This window comes from Schistocerca americana, chromosome X (assembly GCF_021461395.2).
Source record: "Schistocerca americana isolate TAMUIC-IGC-003095 chromosome X, iqSchAmer2.1, whole genome shotgun sequence".
Taxonomy (NCBI): Eukaryota; Metazoa; Arthropoda; class Insecta; order Orthoptera; family Acrididae; genus Schistocerca; species Schistocerca americana.
Window position 1 is genome coordinate 928614896 of NC_060130.1, and position 26157 is coordinate 928641052.

Below are 26157 nucleotides of genomic sequence, written 5' to 3' on the forward strand. Positions count from 1 at the left end.
CCGTCGTTAAAGTGTGGCCTATGAGCAGCTGCTTGACCACGACATCAAAGTTTTGTCACCTCCCACCTAACTGTCATAGTACTTGCAGTGGATCCTGATGCAGTTTGGAAGTCCTGTGTGATGGTCTGGATAGATGTCTGCCTATTATACATTATGACCCTCTTCAACTGTCGGCGGTCTCTGTCAGTCAACAGACGAGGTTGGCCTGTACACTTTTGTGCCGTACGTGTCCCTTCACGTTTCTACTTCACTGTCACATCGGAAACAATGGACTTAGAGATGCTTAGAATTGTGGAAATCTCTCGTACAGACATATGACGCAACTGCCACCCAATCACCTGACCACATTCGAAGTCCGTGAATTCTGTGAAGCGACCCATTCTGCTCTCTCACAATGTCTACCGAGTACTGAGGTTGCTGATATGGAGTACCTGGCAGTAGATGGCAGCACAGTGCACCTAATATGAAAAACATTTGTTTCTGGGTGTGTCTGGATACTTTTGATCACATAGTGTGTGTACTTGTGGTTGTATTTCCAAGAAATGGCATAATACATAATGTTAGACAGTGACTGTCATGAAAATTCCTTAAAAAGTCGATTAATCCTTTCTCATACTGCTTGTACTGAAATAGAATGTGATTTACATCATCAACTGTGACGTCATCACATTGACAACAGGGTCTCTCCGATATGCTGATTCTATACAAGTGGACGGGGGAAAGATCCATGATTAAGACGCGTAATTTTCCTTGAGTGTTTGAATTTTACAAACCGTGGTGGTGGTGGTGGTGGTCAGCAAATTCATATTCTTGTGTGGAGGGGGGGAACCTAATTTCAGAAAGCACCTAGCATCTAACACACGTTGGGCTTTTGATTATTCATATTATTTTGAAATGCATCCTTGTTGGTTTTTTAACACTTTCGGACACATTCTAAGTTGATTTCTGAATAAATCATAAGTTGATTTTTGAATGCCTGCATAGTGTATATAATGTCACTGCCATAATGTCACTGCCAGGGGAATTCCGGTCGCATCTGGAAATAAACTTTCCTGCAGACAAAAGGGGATGGGGCTACGCGTACTGAGCAGAATAAAGCGAATGGGTGAATGCCAGTCGCTGTTTGTTTATGTGGTTGACTGAGTTTGCGCATGATCAGCTTTGTTATAATTACTATTGAAATCCATAGATTAAGATTACAAGAGTGGAAATAAATGATAAACAGGAATAACAAGTAAGAAAGATTATGTATTACCTTCTCAGTGTATCCAAGAAAATGATATTTTGATAGAAAATTTTAGGCCAGATCACTACACTAGTAAGGGGCAGTTGTGGAGTCCCCATCTAGCAGGCGCTGAAGTTCTGGGAGCAGTGCGGAAATAGTGTTGCACGAACACGTAATAATGCCTAACTGGAGAATAAACGCGGGATAACTAAACCGGTGATTGTGACAGGGATAGTGAAGTTAACCAGAGAATAAGTTTTGCAACTGGCGGGAATAGTTACAGAATTAGTGATAACAAGATTGTTTGTTAGAACGAGGAAGGAGGAGAAATGCGGACATCGCACAAAGTATCGAAGAATATGATGATTCCAAATTTATATAAAAACTTTGTACTACTACTTTTCACACTCATACTTGAGAAGCTGGAGCGTATGAATAAAATTTGAAACTATTTCCTGCCATAAACCTTTTTGCTTGTAGTTGGCCTAATACTTATTTGCTATTGGTACTTCGTGAATTATATTTTGTTGTGCTATAAAAATGACCATTTGTGCCATAACAGTCTTGTTTATTTGGTGTGTGTTAAAATTGCTGCAGTATTAGGCAGGCTAATTTCGTTTCATCTGGTAGACAGTGACAAAATTGACTCAATCAGATCGAGAAATCATACCAGTCTTGGGTACTGTTTGTATTAACACCTTTTTAGTTTCAGACAATGACATTTCGATTTTTCAAGTAGCAAAATGTTTGACTGACTTTGACGAGAGAATAGATTCTTTCACAGAAAGGAAAGGATGACATGTAAAGCTGTTGCAATATTAGAGAGAGAGAGAGAGAGAGAGAGAGAGAGAGAGAGAGAGAGAATGCTATGACCTAAGGAGTGAAGAAATGTGTACTGTCTTGCTTGTCTCTTGTCTTTACTGGCTTTTTATGTATCCTATATTTAATTTTATGCCACACAAAACAGCAAGTTATTAGCTAATAGGCAATAAAGAGTGCAGATTTTCAGAAGAGTTCTTGTTCTCTTGGTTGCAAATAATCCCATCCACTTTAATTGAGAGCTTTTTTAAAAAGAGGGGCAGGATGTCAAACCTGCCAACTGGGAGCAGGAGAGGCATCAAAGGACATTTTAATTTCCGCTGTCCTGAATATAGTTAGATGGCATCCATTACAAAATATACACATGTGAATTCCATAGAGCGAAATACAGGGGCGTGCGATATAAGAATGCTGCGTGAAGAGGCATGGCACTGCACTTTATTATACTTCAGACCAAATAACATGTCTTACATTTCCTTGAATGTGTGTGTTTTCTGTATCAGACTCTTCAGAAATATGTGTGCAGCAGAATGCACATATTTTTGAAAACTTTTTTTTAGTCCAATCTCAAGGGCGTGGGGAGGGGGCAGGGGTAGGATGGCGTTGCCACTATCTAGTATTGTGAGGTTCGGAAATATCGTAGATCCAGGTCTGATGCGCAGAGTAGTCTGTTGTGAGCTGTAGTGGGGAGTTGGGTAGTCTCCACGTGACCCGTGTTTACGTTTAGTGATTTTGCTGTTTCCTCTTCGTTTACTGCTCTCGTGTCAAACGAAAACAAAACTGATTTCTGGGGCCAGGAGCTATCAAGTGAATTAAAATACATTCACATAGTTACAGGAGGCTAAAATATGTTATTAGTTTCAGATCTTATTTGATTTCCACCTTTCTGACATTCATGCATTAATCGCCATGCAGAACAGTGAAGTTATCTTTGCCGGTTTGCTAAAGAAATTTGGATTCTATTAATCTTCTCTGCTGAGGCAGTTAATTTATTTGAAACAAAATGTTTAATTCTGCACTATTGGTCAGTTTCAACTGTTCGCTGCATTTCAGGTGAACGGTTTCATCTTTTAACATGTATGGCATTGTACCATAACAGAGAGCCAAACGTAAGATAATACAGGAGTGGTATTCCAAAAAAATTTACATCTCCAAAACCACACTGAAAAGCTGAATATCAGGTCAAGGCGTACTTCATTGTGAATCTGGAAATGCGAATGTGCACTTTAAGCTGAATTATGGTCCGCAAAATTCCAATGCTCTTAGAGTATTCTCTATATCTTGTTTCTCTTATGACATAACGTAAGAACTTTTAATGTTTTACACATACAAACATACGGGCTTCCTACGTCATCGTAATTGTGCAAGTGTGGTAGAGTCTGGTATCTGGCACTCTCTGGCAACTGCTGAAGCGAAGCTATTTCTAACAGTTTGCAGGAAAATTTAGCGAATGGTGGTTTGAAAAGTGTTACATTCAAAGTAAATTTCCTTTCACACGAGATTAACTATGTGCGAGGATGTACGATGAATCTCTTAAATGTTGCTGCACGTCAAAGATCTTTGTAAATTGTGTGCCCCCCTCCCCGGAGTTCAGTTTCCTAAAGTGCCAGGAAATTTTTCCTGGTGTTTAAATCGATTCAAAGTGTTGATAGGTTTTACAGTTCCGAGGCAAAGTATACTGTCACTTAACATGGAAAAACTGTATTTTCACCTGGGCGAAAGTGCATTTTAACCGGGAAGTCCAGGAAAAATCCCCCCCCCCCCCCCCCCTCTTGTCCACGTATACACGCTGCCTTGTGTCTACTTAGCCAAGTTGTCCCTATGTCATGTACATGTTCAGTTTAGACGCCTGGGGATGTTCATTGATTTTCATGGTTGTATTTAGCCTGAGCGTGTTGAGCCTTCCGTGAGTGGTCTTTTATATTGTTTGTGCAGAGTTATTACTGTGGGGAGCCTGCAGTCTCAGGCTTTCACTTAGGAGTTGGCACCATCATTGTGTTGATATGTGATGCCATGTAGACAACATTTTTGAAATAGCAGATTAATGATCTGAAATAATGTGGCTGGTTGCTGTTTTCATTACCTGATTATATGTGAGCATGAAAGCAATTTGTGGATGACAAAGTTACTGGCACGTTCTTTTCAGAAATGGTCTGCAAATATCCAGTCGTTGTGTGCGCCTCATAAGTATTAATAAATGGAAATTGATTTATTGGCTGCCCTCATCAATTCAATTTTATCTGTCTGTTGACTTCATTTCAATTGAGCTGTTTATTCAGTCGAGGACAATATACATAATGTAGTTTTGTCTAGTTACATATATGAAATTGTACATGGTTTGTACACCAGAATAATAAATGTAGTATTACTGTATCACTCTTCTGAAACCATAAAAAGATTGTAAATATGGGTTATTGTTGTGACTGTGGTAGTCATTCTTGCTCACAAATTAAAAGCAGCAACTCATACCTTCAGTTGTACATTCATTGCCATTTTGGAAACTATTCTTGCCTTTCCTTTCCTCGAAAGTGAGAACCTGCGAAATTCATACTCATTTATGTACCGTAATTATGTATTATGAAAAGTACTTAAAAATAAGCTTCCCCACTGGCAAAAGTGTGGTGGTTGAGTAAAGTATGTTCTAATTTGTGCGAAAAGTTGCAATACACTATGAGGAGAACAAATTACTTCCTTTGTGCTTCTGGAAGTGACTGAAACAACAAGAAAAATAGCAGCAGATTGATGTACCAGTACCAACCAAAATACATTACGTCTGCATACGTATAAGATGTTCTTGTTTATTTATTTAGTTGAGAAAGAAATCGCCTGAAATAATGAGCTTGTAAATTTTGGTTTATACTTTGTAGACGGCTGAGACTAAGGTAAGTTTTAATCCTCTTTCAGGTCTACCGTTCTGTTTTATGCTTTTTTACTCTGAGTGGCACTTACTTCATTTTACTAGATGATCAACAAACATATTTGGAACATTTACTGTCATTTGTGTGGTTCATACTTAATTTGTAAATTATTGACGTTAAGACTCTTATATGTTCATAACATCAAATACTAATTTTCTTAAATTAATAAGATGCCAGAATCTTGTATGAAGCAAAGGGCAAAAAAGTATTAGAAGTGGCAGAATACAAACTGACACATCAGTTATTCCTTATGAAGATTTGCCACTCCAATTGCTATGCCATGATAGAGCTTTGCAACTTGCAGCTAGGTTTCATATTTAAACACTGTGGCAATATCAACTGCTGTTATGTTGCTACCTGTCAAATATACAAATCGTCCCAACAGTGATGCATTTTTGAGGGATCCTCAATATTTGAAGCAGCCTATATTCGTGGGACATATGTAGCAGTTTAAACCTATCACATGTGGCCTCTGCCATGTCTCAGAACCCATTACCACTACGAAAGTCAATAGACGTCCCCAGTGGTCAAAACTGGGCATGTACACATAACAGAGAAGTATTATTGATGTCAATCTAGTGTCTCTGGGTCATCATTGGGTGTATTGGTAGAACTTTATGTGACTCTGAGAGTGGATATCTTGACATAAATGTCATGTCACAATGATGATGATGTCCTGTACTCAGAGGAGCGTAGGGGACGATGCAAGATACCCACACCACTGACTAGGCAAGGTCCTAGCGAAGGTGGTTTGCCATTGCCTTCCTCCCCGACCTTAATGAGGATGGATGGATGGATGGATGGATGGATGGATTGATTGATGATGATGATGATAATGATGATGATGATGATATTATTATTATTATTATTATTATTATTATTATTAGAGCCAGTCCTGACAAAACTCTACCATCTGGTGAGCAAAATGTATGAGACAGGTGAAATACCCTCAGATTTCAAGAAGAATATAATAATTCCAATCCCAAAGAAAGCAGGTGTTGACAGATGTGAAAATTACCGAACTATCAGTTTAATAAGTCACAGCTGCAAAATACTAACGTGAATTCTTTACAGACGAATGGAAAAACTGGTAGAAGACGACCTCGGGGAAGATCAGTTTGGATTCCGTAGACATATTGGAACACGTGAGGCAATACTGACCCTACGAATTATCTTAGAAGCTAGATTAAGGAAAGGCAAACCTACGTTTCTAGCATTTGTAAACTTGGAGAAAGCTTTTGACAACGTTGACTGGAATACTACCTGTCAAATTCTAAAGGTGGCAGGGGTAAAATACAGGGGACAAAAGGCTATTTACAATTTGTACAGAAACCAGATGGCAGTAATAAGAGTCGAGGGGCACGAAAGGGAAGCAATGGTTGGGAAGGGAGTGAGACAGGGTTGTAGCCTCTCCCCAATGTTATTCAATCTGTATATTGAGCAAGCAGTAAAGGAAACAAAGAAAAATTCGGTATATGTATTAAAATCCATGGAGAATAAATAAATACATTGAGGTTCGCCGATGACATTGTAATTCTGTCAGAGACAGCAAAGGACCTCGAAGAGCACTTAAACTGAATGGACAGTGTCTTGAAAGGAGGATATAAGATGAACATCAACAAAAGCAAAACTAAGATAATGGAATGTAGTCGAATTAAATCGGGTGATGCTGAGGGAATTAGATTAGGAAGTGCGACAAGAATAGTAAAGGAGTTCTGCTATTTGGGGAGGGAGGAACCACTGTGCACACACAAGTGCCTGCCAGCAGCAAAATGTGTCGAAGGCCATAGGACGAAGACTATGCAATACTTTGTGACATCAAACTGCTTCCGGTGAGTGTGACACCACAACTGTTTACATTAGGTAAGTCTGAGCAGTTGCCAATGGGCTCATATGCCTGTGCAGTAGTCGCATACAAGCAGTATTGTCTCCCGCTTCTGGCACCCCCAAGCTGCCAGATTCGCACATGTGCAGAGCAGTCTGAGTTTTTGCGGGGAGGGGTGCAGTCTCCACGTGACCTATGTTTACATTTAGTGATTTTGCTGTTTCCTCTTTGTTTACAGCTCCCATGTCAAATGAAAACAAAAGAGATTTCTGTGACTGGGAACTATCAAGTGAATTAAAATACATTCACCTAATTATGGAAGGCGAAAATAAATTATTAAATTCAGTTTTCTGATTTTATTTTATTTCCACGTTTTTGCCAGTCAAGCATTAATCACCTTGCAGAACAGTGAAGTAGTTTTTGTCAGTTTGCTAAAAAAAATTGCCTTTTATTAATCTTTTCCACTGAGGCAGTCAGTTTATTTGATACAAAGCGTTTCGTTCCACAGTATTGACTAGTTCCAACTATTCTCTGAATTTCAAGTGCAAGTTTGCATCTTTTGGCATGTATGGCATTATACCATAATAAAGCACCAAACACGAGATAATACAGTACTGGCACTCCAAGAAAATTTACATCCCATACCAGGTTGGGACCGACTTCATTGTGAATCTGGAAATACAAATGTGCACTTCAAGCTGAATTATGCATTTTAGTAGGGTTTACGAAATTTCAGTGCTGTTTGAGTATTCTCTGATGTCCTGTTTCTTTTATGATGTAATTTAAGATTTAATAATCCTTTATATATTTGAACATATGGGCTTCCTAGGTCGTCGTAGCTGTGCGCGTGTAGTAACGCCTGTTTTCTTGCAAGGCAACTACTGAAATGAGCCTATTTCTAACAGGTCTCCTGACAATATTGCAAATGTCGATTTGAAATGCATTCTTTTCAATCAAAATTTCCTTTTACGCAAGGTGACTTATGTTACGTGTGGAAATGTGCGATGAATTTGTTAAATCACAGAGCGTTTGACTCTCGTTTAAAACTTAACATTTTGAGGACCAGCTACTTTGAATAATTTTGAACACAGAAGACCAGAAATTTATGTCCCTATTTTAAATTTTACTGACCACATTTGTGTATTGTATCTTAAAGTGTAACTTGAACAAAAAAAAAAAAAAGCAACCACCAATATTACATGTAAAAGCTTAGCTTCTCTTGTAGCTACACTATGTATGTTAATTTAAACCACTAATTTTTCCTATTTGTGTGTTCGCACTACTTAAAAATGATGTTGCTATTGGCTGACTACATCACGTGCCCTGTGCTCTGAAGATCTGCTGTCATCGGCATGCGAAATCACGTGTCATGAATTATGATTCTTACAAAAGGCATTGCAGTCTTGACTTCAATGCTTTGGAAACCAACATGCTGTATTTGGTGGAATTCGAATGTATGGTTTCCTAATATGAAAATATGCAGTGTATCATAGTACAATAATATGCAGTGTACATGTTGCTGCACTTTTAAGAGCTTTCCAAAACTTTTTTCCCCCCTAAAGTGCCGGCAAAAACACACTTTAACTCTTTGCGGGGCAGGTAAATACCACTAAAATTTACCCTAGTGGGGCAAGAAAAATTATTTGCAAATTTCAAATTTCTTTTACTTGTAACACATTTATTTTATTGTTTTGACATGTTTTATACACTGAATTTGTAAAAATTCACTTAAACAACAACAAAATATTAACATTAAATGTGGTCACTGTAGGTAACCATCACCCCATTACAGTATACAAATTCGATATTTGATGGATGAACTTTGAAATAACTAGTTTTTAATTTTCGTGGTATCTGTAAAAGACAGTTCTTGCCTGCTCTCAGACACAAAGGTACTTTACACACTGAACACATCCACACTGTTCGCAGTAGAGTTTTCTTTGAACTGCAAACTGCGCGTCTTCTAGATGATGAGTGAATTGGTTGATGTATACTGCTTTCGTGGCGAATACTTTCGTCTACGTATGGTTTGTGTGATTTGATCTGGGTTGCTATACTACTGTGGCACACAGGAGCACAATTAGCTGCCACTGAAACTATTTTTGGAGCCAACAAGATTTTGTACACCTCTTGACGGAAGTCTTTATTAGAGAACTGCTCCATTTCCATTTCATTGTGCATAATGAACGCGTTTGTCACACTGCAGTCTAAAAAGTGAAAAAAAAAAAACCAATCTCATCCACAATTTCTTGCTTTTTCTATCAATAGCATAGTCTGACTTTAGTCGATCAAAATCATCTACATAGTTCATACTAGAATTTTAGTCTTTCAAAACAATTGGACAAGTGATATTAGTTATTGTTCCAGCTTTCATTTTTCAAGTTACTGGGAACACATCTGATGGTGAATGACATGTTGTAATCAAGTTGACTGCCCTGTTATCTTTCCATCTATAGATTACTATGCCATCATTGCTTATTTTGTAATCGAATGCCCCTCTTTCCAGTTCCTTTTCCTCCTTGAGTTTTGGCATGTTTTTCCTTCTGGGATTTATTGTTCCACAAGCGTACACACCATTGGATTTTAGGTTGTTGAACGGATCATATGATGTAAAATAATTGTCCATGAAAATAATACGATCCTTTCCATGAAGACCACTGGCTAAATTTAGAACCACTTTCGATCCTAGCCCCACTACCGAAGAATGTGAAGCTTTTCCTGTACAGACATCAAATTTAAGGTTGTATGACGACTGATCACATAACATCCACACTTTGTACCCTCTTTTTATAGGTTTGTCCCTCATATATTGTTTGAGAGATGATCTGCCTTTGAATTTAACCATTTTGTTGTGGTTTATAGCAATCCTGGAATTTCCTGTTAAAATGGTCTAGAAATGGACGTAGTTTGTACAGTTTATCATAATTCTGACTGTTTCTGTCGGGAGCGACCGAATTATCATTGAGGTGCAAGTTACTCAGTAGTCAACTAAACCGTTTTACTGGCAACAGCTTTGATATGTAACTTTCACCAAGATCTGGATTGGTGCTCCAGTAATCTCTGTAGCTAGGCTTTTTAGTGGTACCCATATAAAGATTTATTCCAATAAAAGTCTTAATTTCAACTTCATTGGTGGGCACAAAAGTTTTGCCTTCCTGTGTAGCGTACACATTAGTTTGGAACACTGTGTGTTCTATTAGTGTTTCATCGAAAAATTCACAAAACAAGTCAATTGGCTTTAAGTTCACTTTGTTCTTTATTTCTGTGATCACACCACCTTCTCCAATAAATAATGGCACTTGGTCAACACTTGTTTCTTGACTCCAGTTTACCGTGACTGTTGATGGAATAGTAGATGGTAAAACATTATTTTCACTGATGTCATCAATTTCACTGTCATCCCAAGAATCACTACTGCTATACACACGACTGCACACAAGACTAGAATTTTTCACAGCTTGTCGTGAATGTGGGGTCGTTTCCATCACTGCAATCACTGTCAACACTGCTGTCACTAGAAGGTATTTCTTCAAATAAATTCGGTAACATTCGTCCTCAGTCATTCCTTTTCGGCTAGACATATTCGATGGAGATGAATAAAATATACTGGGTGGAGCAGAAGGGCGGTGGTTAGCAGCACTAACTACACAGAAATTTGTCTGTAAAACATGGAAAATTCTATTTCAATTTAAAGTTACATTACACGTAGACTTATATATGTTCAACACACAAATATAAGCAATTACTTACCAAAAATAGTCATATAAATAAGAGCTACAGAGAATACCGGACGCCGCTTCCAAGAACAGTGCAAACAATGAAGTAGTATCAACTATTGTTCTGAATACGCGACAAAAATTGGCGCAGAAGACCTGCACTGCCATCTAGTGGCATTTTAGGCAACAATTAGCTGGTTGGCAGAGAGACTACTGGCCCCTGAGAGGTAAAGGGAGAAAATATTATGTGGTTAGCCACAGTGGCCACCGCCCATTGAAACCGTCTATGTATGTGGTTAGTTACAGTATTGCCTGCCCTTCAAAGAGTTAAGCATTCAAAGGATTGTTAAGTTTTATAGTTCTGAGGAGAGTATACTGTCATTTAACACGGGAAAGTGTATTTTTTAACTATGAAGTCTGGAGAAAATTTGAGAATTTGTTTTCCTTGTCTGCATATACACTCTGTATCAGTGTCTGACGGTGTCCCTCAGCCAGATGCAATCACTTCTCCTGTTTAAGAAGTAACATCTCAGTCTGCAAGATCCAAGAAGTCACAGAGGATGGGATTATTGGTAGATGGGAGCTCTAGTGTTAGGCATGTTATGGGGCCCCGTAGGGACATGGGGTGCTGCGAAGGTGTGGAAGAAAGCCAGTGTGCATTCCAAACAGGGTATGGATCCTTCCGGCTGCCAGGAAGAGCATAGGGTGCTGCCAACTGCAAGTAGTGTCTCACATTGGTACCAAAATTGTATGTCACTTTGGATCGGAAGAGATTCTCTCTGGTTTCGGGTGGCTATCTGAAGTGGTAAAGGCTGCCAGTCATGCTTTCGGGATGAAATCAAAGGTTACCATTTGCAGCATAATCGACAGGACCTATTGCGGACCTTTAGTCCATTACACTCAGGAGGGTAGTGGGGACTGTGTGCTGTGAACTGGGCAGCTTTTTGGGTTAAGACAGTGTTGGGGAAACACAATTTTAAGCTTCAGTCTCAAAGGTTGCAGGTCAAACACAGGTATAAAGAAGAACTAGGAGCTATCGGTATAACAGTTGTAAATTGTTGTAGCTGTGCTGGGAAAAGTACCAGAGCTCCAAACGCTAATAGAACGCACTGATACTGAAAACATTATAGGCACTGAAAGTTGGCTAAAGCCAGTTGAGTTGAAATTTTTGCAAAGGACCTAATGGTGTTCAGAAAGGATAGGCTAAATACAGATGGGAAAGATAAGGAATTAGGAAAGGAGATAAGGAATTTGTACTGTCTGTAATACAACATACAGTCACCAGTAATCTTCATTTTACAACTGCTGTTGCCTACTTTGGCCCAAATAAACAGGTACTCGTCTGCATTCAGGTGCTTCTTTCTTCTTGTAGACAAATTAAACGGCTTGTCTGGAACCAAGGTACCATAGGGAACCTTAGCTAGAAATCCTGTACACTTCGCTATACTCCACGTCTTCCAAGCCAAAATATGTGTTAACGTATCTCTGCAATGCCTTTGCAACATGGTTATTGTCGCCGTTGGCGGTGCAGTGTTCCTGTGTACAAGTCTTTGAAAGCAATAGACATTGACCTTGCTGAGCAATTCAGTAAGCAGCAGGTTATTGGTGGTCCAGATGTATTTCGTGGCCTAAAAATGCAGTTCAGATGTGATGTTAGTGCTGTTTTTGGAGGCGGTACATGGTTGACCTTGGCTGTTGTATGGAGAAACCATGCAGACTGTGGTGGCCTTGAAGCTTTCCCTGATGCAAACATTTTGGCTTGGAAGACGAGGAGTATAGCGGAGAGTACAGGACTACTAGCTAAGGTTCCTTATAGTACCTTGGTTCCAGACAAGCCGTTTAATTTGTCTACAAGAAGAAAGAAGCTGAATGCAGACGAGTACCTGTTTATTTTGGCCAAAGAAGGCAACAACAACGTAAAATAAATATTAATGTTAGTAGTATTTCATCTTGGTGCGAAATTGAAGGGGATAGTTCCTGTGAGCTAGTATGAGTAGAGGTCATATTTGGCAACCGGAATAAAATAATAATTGGATCCTTTTACCGGCTTCCCAACTCAAATGATTAGATTGCTCAAAGATTCAAAGAAAACTTGAGCCTAATTTCAAACACATACCATCTCGCACAATTAGAGCTGGTGCTGACTAATATTTACTCTTGATATGTTGACAAAAATAAATCAGTAGGTATGCATAAAACAACATCCAAAATTGTGCTAAACGCATTCCTTGAAAATCATTTCGAGCAATTAGTTCACGAACCCATTCAGATAGTAAACAGCTGTGAAAACACACTTCGCCTCCTAACAACAAATAATCCTGAGCTAATAACAAGCATCAAAACAGATTGAGATAATGAGCACAGGGTTGACGATACTGAATACTGTAAATCCCCAAATTCACAAAAAAATAAATGAAAAATAGGTCTATTCAAAAACACAAAGATTCACTTGGCCCCTTCTTGCGAGACAATCTCCACTCCTTCCAAGTTAACAATGTACATGTAGAACAGATGCAACTTGAATTAAAGAAATAGAATAAACAATAATTGAGAGATTTATACTAGATAAATTAACTAAAGATGGAGCCGATTCCCCAAGGAACACCAAACAGGTGAAAACACTGTTTCAGATGCAGTGAAAAAAGAATGCTAAATTTAAACGAACACAAAATCCCCAAGATTGCGATCTTTTACAGAAGCTTGAAATTTAGTGCTGACTTCAATGAAAGATGCTTATGATAGCTTCCACAATGACATTTTGTCTCTAAACCTGGGAGAAAATACAAAGATTCAGGCCATATGTAAAGTATGCTGATGGCAAGGTATAATCAATATTGCCTCTGCGCAATAGCAATGGAAATACTATCGATGACAGTGCTGCCAAAGCAGAGTTACTAAATGCAGTCTTTCGAAATTCCTTCACCAAAGAAGACAAAGTAAATAGTCCTGAATTCAGATTGAGAACAGCTGACAACATGAGTAACTTGGAAGTGGGTATCCTTAGAGTTGTGAAGCAACTTAAGTCACCTCATAAAAGCAAATCTTCTGGTCCAGATTGTACACCAATAAGGTTCCCGTCAGTATATGCTGATGCAATAGCTCCATACTTAATAATATACAACCACTCACTTAACGAAAGATCTGTTCCTGAAGAATGGAAAGTTGCAGGGGTCACACCAATATTTGAGAAAGACAATAGGAGTAACCCGTAGTATTACGGGCCCATGTCATTAATGTTGATATGGAGCAGGATTTTGGCATGTACGTTGTGTTGAACATTTTTAATTACCTTGAAGGGAATGGTTTATTGACTCACAGTCAACACATATTTAGAAAACATCATTCTTGTGAAACACAACTTGCTCCTTAAACACACAATGTTTAGTGCTATCAAGGATTTCAAATTGATTCCGTATTTCTAGATTTTCAGAATGCTTTTGACACCATACGTAACAAGTGTCTTATAATGAAATTAAGTGCTTATGGAATATTGTCTTGGTTATGTAACTGAATTCGTGATTTCCTGTGAGAGAGGTCCCAGTTCATAGTAGTTGATGGAAAGTCATTGAGTGAAACAGAATTGATTTCTGCTGTTCCCCAAGGTAGTATTATAGGCTGTTAACTGTTCATTATCTATATAAATGGTTTAGGAGACAATCTGAGCAGGTGTGTGAGGTTGTTCGCAGATGATACTGTTATTTATCGTGTAGTAAAGTCATCGGAATATAAAAACCAACTGCAGAAAGATTTAGACAAGACATCTGTATGGTGTGAAAATTGGCAGTTGACCCTAAATAATGAAGTGTGAGGTCATACACGTGAGTGCAAAAAGGAATCCATTAAACTTCGGTCACACGAAGAATCAATCAAATCTAAAGTTCTTAAATTCAACTAAATACTTAGGAATTACAATTATGAACAACTTAAATTGGAAAGAACACACAGAAAGAGCTGTGGGGAAAGCAAACCAAAGACTGTGTTTTATTGATAGAACACTTCGAAGACACAAAGTATATACTAGAGATACTATATGCAGTATGCTTGTCTGTCCTATTTTGGAGTACTGCTGCATGGTACAGGATCCTTACCAGATAATTTAATGGAGTAAATCGAGAAAGTTATAAGGGCAGCACATTTTGTATTATGAAGAAATACGGAAGAGTGTCATGGACATGACACAAGATTTGGGGCGGAAATCATTAAAACAAAGTTAATTTTTCACTGGGGCGGGATCGTCTCATAAAGTTTGTCACCAACTTTCTCCTCCGAATAAAAAAATATTTGTTGATGCCGACCTACATAGGGAGAAACAATCATCATAATAAAATAAGGGAAATCGAAGTTCATGCGGAAACGTATAGGTCACAATTTTAAACATGGCTGACAGCAGCAATTATAAATAAATTTCCAGTGTATAAGGGCTGCAGCTGACAGGTGCATAAGTTTAATGTAAAACCCTAAAACAAGTTTCTATATCACTAATGGTATTTCCTTCAGAAGGAAATCGCCTAAAATACTTAATACTTGACCACATCTACAAGTAGAAGGTGTAATGAAACTGGTACATACATAAATTGCATGACATTAAAATTGTAAATATATGTGATGAGCTAAGGAGCTCAAGTCAAACAGAAGAAAATATGAAATAGAATCCTCCATGGGAACAATAAAGATTGTTACAAGAACAGCTTGTTAAAAGAGCAGACATTGGACTTAATGTTTGACAGCTAGTTAAGAGACCAGGTAAACATGGGATAGAGGGCACCACTTAATGGGTGCTAGTAGCATGATAAATGCTCTACTGTATGAAATACGTAACTGTTACAATGATACCTCACTGTGATACATATTTAGATGTTTTAAACGGAATAAATGTATGTGGTGTAAAAACAGGATTTATAAAAGATTCAAAAGTAATAAAATAATCTTTATAAAAATGACTTGCAGGAAGTAGCAAAATGAGTAAAATGATTAATTACGGATATGTGCTGAGAATAAGGAATGTACTGTAGTAGGACTTTTTTATAAAGCTGTTACAACAGGCAAAAAGGGGAGAAATATGCTTTACATCAACTTTACAAAACAGAATGTGGTTTGCAGCGGCTTCTGGTGTACAAATGGTAACAACTACAGAGTCCTTAAAGGAAAGGAGAAACAACGGTTCTGATATAGATATGAATGAAAACAAGAACCAAAGCATCATGAAGTTGATAGCAATGTCTTAAAGGTGTTAAAGAAGCTTTTTTTTCATAACTGTAGTTGTTCATTGAAGACGATGCCATCGTTGTTGACCATATGTATAAAGATCATGTTTTTCCAAGAGAGAAAGTTTCCACTCTTTCTTGGCTCTATGTAGAATCATTGTGTCCTGTACTCTTAGGATTGTGTGCTGATATTAATAAATGCTTTGTGAAACCATGATCATGAACACTAGTACCTTTCTTCCTACCAAGTGGTCCTTATATCGTATATTATCATTTTCTTCTGTTTGACTGGAGTCGCTTGGATCTCCATGTACATTTACAATTTTAACATCATGTAATTTATGTAAGTACCAGTTTTATTCCGTGTTCTCCTTTTCAATGTGGTCAAGTGTTAAGTATTTTAGATATTTATTTTATAATAGATTTAAACATTGTAGGTGACTTTCTTCTGAAGAAGACACCTTTAGTGGTATCGAAACCTGGTTAAGGTTTTTGCATTAAACTTGGGCAGCCACTTGAATGTTAACTTTTTTATATATTGAAGGAAAAAAAGATATAGGTGTTCATTTTTTCTGCACACTGTTCAAGAATGGAATAGTAGACAATTAGTGTGAAGATGGTTCAGTGAACCGTCTGCCAGGCATTTAAGTGTGATTTGCAGAGTAGCCATGTAGATGTAGTACAAGTAATGGTGAATTGTTTCTGTTGCTTTCATCGTGATATTCTCCATTACCTTTCAAGGAGAATTTCAGTGGGTGGTCCATAACTTATTAAATGTTTGTTTTGGAAATAGGCATTTCACAGCTTTCTTTACTTGATTTTTCTTTCATTCTTCTGTGAAAGTGAGGCTAAGACACCAGAAACGAGTAGCAAGAATGAAAGGTACGTAAATAAAATGAAGACAATGTGAAGTTTGTTTCCAAAAGCTGCATTTCCTTAGTGTAATGTCTGATGGCAACAAAAATGTCACAGTTGTACATTGGAAGGAAGCTGCAGAGTGGGCACAGTTGAACTTTGCTTCTCACAGATGACAATAATGTAACTGTTCCTTCTCTGTGTGAGAATTTGAAAATGCATTGTCTTCTGCTACGGACAAAGACCAGATACTATTGTATATAATTTTTATGGAAGCAAGCCATGATGATAGCCCTCATACAAGAGGGCTAGTGGAGGATAGCACCTCCACAAGCAGTTACCGTAATGTTGCTCCCACAGGCTGTGTATTGGCTATTAGAGAGGAAGAAACTCGTGAGCCATTTTCTATTTGGGTCCAGGAACTATTGTCGAACACTAGATAATGTGGTTACTCGAGGTGGCTTTATTGGAAACTTTCCTGTACAAAAAGCACCATAAGTGAATATTCTTTGATATTGAAGAAACCTATAACCTTACATGTAGGCACAATGTACTCATCACCTTCATGAAAGCAACGTCCATGGAAGATACCTAATTATATTAAAAACTTCCCTTGCAGAAGTGTCATTGCGTTACTGGGTACACAAACACTCTGAAGCAATTTTATACAAGAGAATGGTGTCCCTCAAGGGAACATTTAAAGTTTCTCCCTCTTCACCATTGTTATTAACGGTGTAGCTGATGCAATGAAAGGTCCACTGATAACTTCTTTGTCGATTATTTTATGTTTTACTGCTCGTCCTCTGAAGCAACTGGTGCCACAGAGACTGGATGGTTGGGCTCAAATGACAGATTTTAAGTTTTTCAATGGATAAACTCACATCGGTACCCCACTTGCGGAATCTTAAATTGTGAGCATTGAAAGCATTTAAACTGTCTCAGTTGCAAAGTTTGGGATGTAAAAGGCTCTGTTTACAGCAATTTTATGAAGCATTTATCCGTTTCCACCTGGACCGTGATTGTATTATTTATGATTCAGTCTAAATGTTACACTTAAAGATGTTGGACACTGTACACCATGCAACAAGTATCATACTTTCAGCTGGGGTTTACAGAACAGAACCATTCTTTAAGCTATATGGCAAAGCTAATGAGTCTTCACTTACTATTCAATGATAAGACCATAACCTAAAGTCTCAGAAGTGCTTGCCAACTGGGAAGCATAGGAGACAGAACACTGTGTGAGATTCTTAATGAGGAAATGTAGTGATTTGGTTTAGGAAACCCAGTCATTTCACTCACTCTGATTGTTTTCTGTCCACATTAGCAGTTGACACCAAAGGATTCTTAATACTTGTAAGTGGTGGTGGTTTTACACATTTATGCATTTTAGTGAGTACAAAGGCCTTTTTCACCTCTCTCTTGATATCATCTTATCCATATTCTAACAACTTCTTTCTGAGAAGCAGTTGTTTCTACAATGGTTGGAGAACTTCACACATAGTCAAGATAAAAAAGGCACACTGCAAAAAGGACTCCTTCCAGTTATATAAAAATGTAAATATTGTGAAACTAGGGCCACCCATCGGGTAGACCGTTCGCTAGTTGTAAGTCTTTCAATTAGACGCCACTTTGGCGACTTGAGCATCTATGGGGGTGGAATGGTGATGATTAGGACAACACAACACCCAGTCCCTGAGCGGAGAAAATCTCTGACTCAGCCGGGAATCGAGCCCGGGCCCTTAGGATTGACATTGTCGCACTGACCACTCAGCTACTGCAGGAGGACTCCAGTTCTGCATCTTTATATAGCTGTTGACACAAATCTCATTATATGTGAAGGAATCTTTCATTGCAATCCTAGATGTAATTGGCATGTGGAGCTTGAATTTATTGATGAATTTGAGCTATCCACTGTTCCACTTCCAGCCAATTGAAGAAAAAACTATCTTTCTTATGTGGAGAGAGATACTTAACTAAAAAGTAAAAGTATTTCTGAAATTAAGGTCTGCTGTGATTAAACATGAAAGACTAAGAATTTTTTTTATAAAAGTTTTAATTTTTAAAGCAGAGCATTGTAGCTATGGAACACAACCTGCAGCTGCAGTTTCTCACTCGTGATAATTCATTCTCAAGAAGGAAAACAAGATGGAGAAGTGCGAGTGTCGAGTGGGATACAGTATCATTTCCAAAGTTGTACAGAGGGTAAAGCTCACTGTGTCAGTAGTGTTTCGTTAAAGGTATGTGTCCCAGCACCGCACTCCCCCCCCCCCCCCCCTCACCCCCTCCCTAGCACCCACTCCCTCCCCCCCCCCCCCCCCCCCCCTTGCACCCACTCCCTACCCCATTCAAAATAGTGAGCACTTTAGGGAGCCCTGTGTTTGTTTTCTGGGTATGGGTGTGGTGAACCTGGGTACACTGAGCTGGGGACTGGTGAGCACTGCCAGTCCTCTGTGATTGTAAGCTCTTTGCATGCTTTGGTGACCACCATGTGGCACAGTGGTGGAACTTTTGTGGGTCACAGGGGACAGGGATATTGGTTTAATCACCCAGATTGTGAAGGTGGTACAAACCCCAATAAAAAGAATGTCACTCTCAAGGTGAGCTGCGTGCTGACGAGATGCATTGCTGTTGAAGTGGAATAGTCTTTAAAGGGCATTCTCTGATTAACCTACTACACCTTTGTTGTATAAGGCTTACCGAGGAAATTGGGGCTCTCTCTTGGTGGACCTTCATATCGCAGCTGCATGTAAGAACGCCATTTAAAATCCACTACACAAAAATCCTTTCAACACAGTGGGTGTACAGTCTGGGAGTATTCACACTCATTTGTCCAAAAGACTCAGGGAGGGTAGTCTTAATAACCTGATAACGTTCAGTAAGGGGGTCAAGAAGTTATAATTCAGAAGTTTTTCTTGTGGTAAAGAGGAAGGAGGGGATGTGGGGAAAAGGTATCTCCTCTATATATTCAGACAGATTAGAAGGGCTTGCTGGTACCTGAAAACCTATTAAAAGATGGTGAAATGCTTTCTTGCTTGTGGAAGCCAACAGGGCAAAACAGGTGGCTGATTGTGACATAGTTCTTGAGATGAACAACACCCTTAACTCAAGCAAGCGTGTGGTTCCATACCATCATATTATGGATATGGATATCTTGGAGCTGAAACACCTAATCCTATGAAGAGTTACAAAGGGCAGTGATTCGGCCACACAACACTGAGTTGCAGAGGTGAAGCAACCTGAGGGAAATGTGGAAAGGCAGCTCATCAATCTGGCATTGACTGCTCGCCTCCAGCAGTGTGTGTCAGAGGCCCTGGGAGTCACCTGGTCTAAATTGGGGCTGCTCAGTATTTGCTGAGGAATGTAGATTCCTTGTGCAGAACCCAAAAATAAATATGATAACAAAATCTCATCACTGCCGCTTCTTGCACTTTCTTAGTGAAGAAACCTGTGCTCAAGGTGTGTTCTCTTGGTATCAGGAACACAGGGAAGGGTTTGTTGCGATTTCTGTTTCACCAATATGGAGTAGTACAACCGACCTTTCTCTCTTTGGAGTTGGATTCTATGTTGCCCATAGCTCATGATACTGTGCTCCATCATGGCCTGATAACGTACATGTGTTTAAAGCAGCTGAAGAGGTCCTTTGTCAATTATTTAATGAAATTTGAGTGATAGGATTATTTCCCAACTTGTGGAAAGAAACTATTTTAAAACCAATTTTAAAACTAGAGAAGGATCCTACTACCCCATTAGTTATCACAGTGTCAGTCTCATTAGCTGCATGGGAAAGACATTGAAGTGTACCATCAACTGGTCCTAGTGTGGATACTTCAAACCAGGACACTGCTAAGACACTCCCACTGCAAGTTCAGGAGGTGTTGCTCCACACTCAGTAACTTGACCCTGCATTTCAACAAGCTTTCCTACATAAACAACATTTCGTCAGAGTATTCTTAGATTTGGAAAAGGTCTACAATACTACTTATGTGAATAATATTTTGTTGCAGCTCTATGAGTGGATTTTCCACTCTCATAAATTCCTTCCTCTTGGAAAGGTATTTTAGATACAGGGTCGAGAATATTCTAAGCATTTTAAGCAAGAGAACGATGGCCCCCAAGAGAATATTTTAAGTGTAATGACGTTTGCCGTCATGATAAACGGTATTATGTCTATGGTGCAAAGTCCTGTACAGTGTTCCTTGTTCGTGGACAACTTTTCGATTTTCTCTGTATCCTCCAACCTTGTGACAATTACTCAACAGTTGCATTTGCCCACTCCCCCCGATCGCCAGATCGTCAAATACCACAGATTCCAAGTTCTCCTTGGAGGAAACAGTTTACGTTTTATTTTAGTTGCCCCTGCTTTTTTTAATTTATCTGTTTTAAAACTGGGGGCTACTATCCTCACATTCACAGGAAAATGTGCAATATCTGGGTCTCAGTTTTGATGGAGACTAACATGGCTGCCACTCCTTAAAGAACTGAAATTACAATGCTTTAGGGATTTACTCATACTCAGTGGGTTAGTCATAGGTCTTAGGGAGCCTGCAGCATATATCTAGTCCACATTTATAAAGCCTTCATGCCATTTCAGCTTGATTACGGATGCTTTTTGCAGCTCACCTTCAGGGTGAGGGCAGTCAACAGGGGCTTAAAACAGTAGTCCATTTTCTATAAATTAATTATTAATGTTTAGACTGATGGACCTAAGCAGGGAGACTTTCTTGTCTGCTCCGTCATGTTCTCTGAGTTTGTTTTAGGCTAGGGCTCTCGGAGCATTTCTGAAATGGCTAAGTTTGTAAACTGTTCATGTGCCACCATGGTTAAAGTATACCATGCATGGTAAAATGACACTATCAAAGCGGACACTGAGGAGACTGGTGCGCCACGGGCCATAGGTGACAGGGATGAGCGACGGCTGTGGAGATGTGTATGGGTGAACAGACACGCAACTGTTGAGCATATGACTGCCCAGATGAACCAACAGTGTTTCCTCAATGGCCATTGAGTGAATGTTACTGCATATGGTCCTACACAGCAGGCACCTGACTCTCACACCCTTGCCGAGTGTTGTTGACTGGAATTTGCTTGCAAGTACTGCAACTGGGTGTCCACTGAGCAGTGACAGTGGCCTTTCCCTGATGAATCGCATACTACGCTCCATTGGATGGAAGGCCGTTGGCGTGTGTCACGTGAAATGTCTGAGAGCTAACATCCTGCAACAATTGTTGGAAGGGTCCAGGCCGGAGGAGGGATTGTCATGATCTGGCGAACATCATTTCTGTGTCATTCACCAGGTGTCCCTGTCATTGTGGAAGGCACAGTGAATCAACACACGTATGCACCTATCCTTGGGGACCATGTCCACATCTACTTGCAGTGTTTTTAGCCTCAGCACGATGGTATCTACCAGCAGGGCAGTGCAACCTGTCACACAGCTTGCAGTGTACGTGTGTGCTTAAAGGGCGCCGTTATCCTGTGGCCACTAAAGTCCCCGGGCTTAAACTCAGAGATATGTGGGACATCCTTGATCAGGTTGTTCACCCCATGCATCCTCATCCATGTAATCTAGTGCAGCTGACCATGGCATCGAGTCGACAAGGCTCCACATCCCCATCCGTACCTTCCACAACCTCACTGACTCTCTTCCTGTATGTCTTGCAATGGTCTGCACTGCGAAAAGTGGTTATTCATGCTTCTGACATGGTCGCATTAATGTGACTGGACAGTCTATGATGATCTGAGGGGAGATCTGTGTCTCGCTCTGGACCTACCCTCTATTTTAACACACTGAGGCAAGTATGGTTCATGTTGTAAGGTTTTATGAGAGATACGGATTCCTTCCCAAAATACTGCGTGTGGGATTTTAATGTGTTACAGAATGGCTTGATCACTGTCACTCAGCCACAGTAATATGTCCCATTTTTTTTTTACTGTGTCTGTTCTGGTATTTTATTCATAATCATATCTAGTTATTCTGCTGTCTTTTATCTGCATTTTGTACTTGGTATTCTATGAATCTTATAATGTTAGTGTGGTATCTTAAATTTTATTTGTCATTAAAATTTGTTATTTCTAATAGATTTTCACTGCCTGTGTTTCTATTTCATTCAAGGGTGCTGATGACCTTGCTTTTTAGCACCTAAACCACTCAATAATAATAATAATAGTATAGTCATACATATTAGTGCCTGTGCTGTGGTTGCAGTTAAAAGTTTATGCATACAAAATTCTTATTGGTGTCAGTAATTTGTTTGTGTAATATTGAAGGTGGACTGTTGTGATGAATGGCATAATTTAATTTTCCAGATTTGACGAATCTGAAAATTACATCCCACAAAATAGAACCTGCTGACTTTCTGGATGATGATCTAGCTACAGGGATGGGTCAGTGTGTCATTGGTGAAGGTTTAGATCTGTCTGTGGTGACTGAAAAGCTGAAAATGGATCTGCAGTTGGAAAATAATTTTGAGGATGACCCCTGTCAAGGTTGGATTTCATTATTCATTACTTATAATTTTTATGATTATGTTTAATTTTAATAGCTTTAGCTCGGTTTAAGCATTGTTTTTGAGAAGTGTTTGCCATATACACTTCATAGAACCAAGAACAGTTAGAAGTACAACCTAGCTGCTGGGGTCACCATACGCTTCGTCATGCTGCTAGCTGTGCTGGGCAAATGAAGTATAGCTAAAGCCATTTTTGAAGTGTTTTTGGATTAATGTGATTTCTTTGCTGTACAGTCTCTCAAGCAGTTGTAGAGAAACTATTCAGAAAAAAAGTGTTAGATTTTCACACTTTTCGAACACACATCCTGCCCTGCTTTGTTATTGGGTCACCTGCTGCACTAATTGTCATTGCAAAAGTTCTTTTAACACCATGTTGGATTCCATCATTTGGAGGCCAGAATTCTGTATTTGTTAGTTTATGCATTATAATTTGAGTGCTTAGAATATGCCATGCTTAGGTGAAGTTAGGTCTATCAGAAGCACATTTTTGGTTCATCATGATGTAGTAAAAGTGGGAAATGTGATGTTGGTTTATAAATGTGTTTCTTTCAATGTGTCTCTGTTTACAATTCCAAGCTAAGCTGCTTCTCAAAGTTGTAAAGCAAGAATTGTTTGCTGTTATGAATATAATAGGTACAAAATAACTACACGAAGCATGTAGAACAAGAACGGTGTTTCAGCAGGCTGGGGCCACATTAAAAAATGCATATTCCTTGTATTATTGTTTCTCTTTTTCCAAAAAGTTATACATCTTGGAATGTATGTAACGGGGGAATTATGACATGAGAGATACCATGATAGACGACAGTGAATTTGCTACAGTAAAAAAAAAAAGTTGTATATATGAGGTCTGTTCAAAAAATTCTCGTACTTCGTCCACAAAATTTTTCTACACTTACCTTTTACTTATTTTGCATGGTGTCCTTCTAAATACTTTCTTCCACAATTGATACACCTTTCTAAACCCTATTTCCACTTCCAGAAACAGTCTTGGTACGCCTCTTGCTGGACCGCGCGAAGTGCCGTCTGCGAATTTTCTTTTTTCTTGTCTATTCATTGCAAATATATGTCCTTTCAATGGTGTTCTCAACTTAGGAAGAAATAAATTCACAGAGGCCAGGTCTGGATGTACAGAGGCTGAGGCAGCACAGTGATTTCATTTTTGTGCAGTAGTCATGCACCAGCAGGGATGAATGTGCGGGTGCGTTACGATGCAAGAGTCATGAATTGTACTGCCACGTTTCAGGCTGTTTCCTTCTCACATTTTCTCACAGGTGTCTCAACACATCCTAATAGTACCATCAATTAATAGCTTGTCCGTGTGGCTCAAATTCATGATGAACTAATCCTTCAAAAGGGGGGGGGGGAGGGAGAATAAAATAGTGAATATGAGATAAAGGCTGTGGTGACAGACTTACCTGCAGCATAGCCTGATCTCTGTTTGCGTGCCATATCTAACATACTTCGCAGTATTTCACACACTTTTCATTATAAAATCTAAAATGACTAGACAGGTGTGGGTACTATGTTCAGCTGCTATTAATGCTACTTGCCTCAACATGTGAGCAGAACAAATTACACTAAAAGTGACTAGTGTTGAAGAACTCTTTGATGTCTTGCAACACTTAAACTGCATAATTTTCTAGTGCGTAAGTATAAATATGGAAGCTGCTGAAGTGGCACATTAACTTAGCAATCACTAAGTGGACTGGTACATAAATGAGTGTCAAAAAATCAATTTTCTAATTTTATCTTAAAAAAAATTCACTGCAATCTTGTGAATAAGAAAATGTTTACTTCAAGGAAGTTTGACTGTAGGAAGCCCCAAAATTAAACGAATTTAAAAGTTGCTGCACATGTGACTTGTTCCTATGTCACACAGACAGCTATTTTAGCAACAGAGTTTATTTCTCACGTGTTTGATTATTATGAATTTTTAGTCTTAATGTTGACTAACCTATGAGAACATCATGGTTGCTTCACTGTCATGTGTACAAAGTGTTTAGTCATTATTTTGGCACTAAAATTTGAGGAATTAATAGGCCTCCCCCCCCTGCCCCCCCCTCCCCCCCCAAACACACAAAGTCAATATTTTCTTTACTTATTAGCACTTAGCATGTGGATGACATACTATTACAGCACTTCTGTGAGAAGGAAATGTGCAGGCAGACATTTTATTACCTCAAGCCAGTTACTATGATTCTCCGCAGTGTTGAATGTCTATTTACAGCTCCCTCAAGCTTCCGTGAGCTCTGCACACTTTGTAGTTTCTGTTGTGATTGCTAGATGGCAGTAGCAGTATTGGTGCAAAAATTCTTCAGTTTTGAAACCTTCCTTATTGTCTCTTGCTTTGTGGGCGTTAGCTGACATTCAAGTTGTTTGTTCTGAGTGTTTTGTGTGATTTTGAGCTGATTTTGTTGCAAAATGTGCATTGAGGAGGAGAAAGGTTTGGAGTTAGTGATTTACAAAGTCCTTGACTAATCTGTAGATGATGGAAAGGAACCATTTGACGGTGATTTAAATTACGTCATCTGAAAATAGCAGTAGTTCTAGACTTTTTGAAGATGAGTTGCTGCATAAGTTTATCATATTATTTTCACAGATTGTGTTGTTCTAAAGGATTCTTGGCAGGTACATCAGAACTGAATCACAGCATATGAGTCCAGTGAATGTAAAGTTGGACTGTGTATCCCTCAATGTATCTATTTGTATCACACTGTACTCGTCTGTGAATGCTAAATTTTGCTTTGGTTTTGTGTGTTTCTGTAGACATAAATTAGCTGTAAAGGAAATTAAACATAAAGATCGTGTGTTTGCGTATGTATTCCAGTACTAGAACTTCTTTTCAATTTTTTTTTTTCTGTGATTATTAGTATTAAATTGAAGTTTTCATCTGTATAGTCAATTTTAATACTAGCAATACCAAAACATGCATATTTAAGGTAGAAAGTACAATGAACCTAAAAATGTTGTGAAATTCCAACATATTTATACACACGAGTTGTAACTTACAAAAAATCACATATTTTAGCTAGTCAATGGGTAACGGCAGCTATCTAAGAGACCAGCACCATATGGGTTAGGAA

General features: G+C 38.9%; 1 protein-coding gene across 1 annotated transcript in view; it reads left to right on the forward strand.

Annotated features, from left to right (window-relative positions):
• Nucleotides 1-26157, forward strand: part of LOC124556495 (condensin complex subunit 2-like) — a 190189-nt gene that overhangs the window by 97410 nt on the left and 66622 nt on the right. The window contains exon 6 of the mRNA XM_047130452.1: nucleotides 22872-23051. Within this exon, the coding sequence (XP_046986408.1) occupies nucleotides 22872-23051 (180 nt within the window). The remainder of the gene's footprint in view (nucleotides 1-22871; nucleotides 23052-26157) is intronic.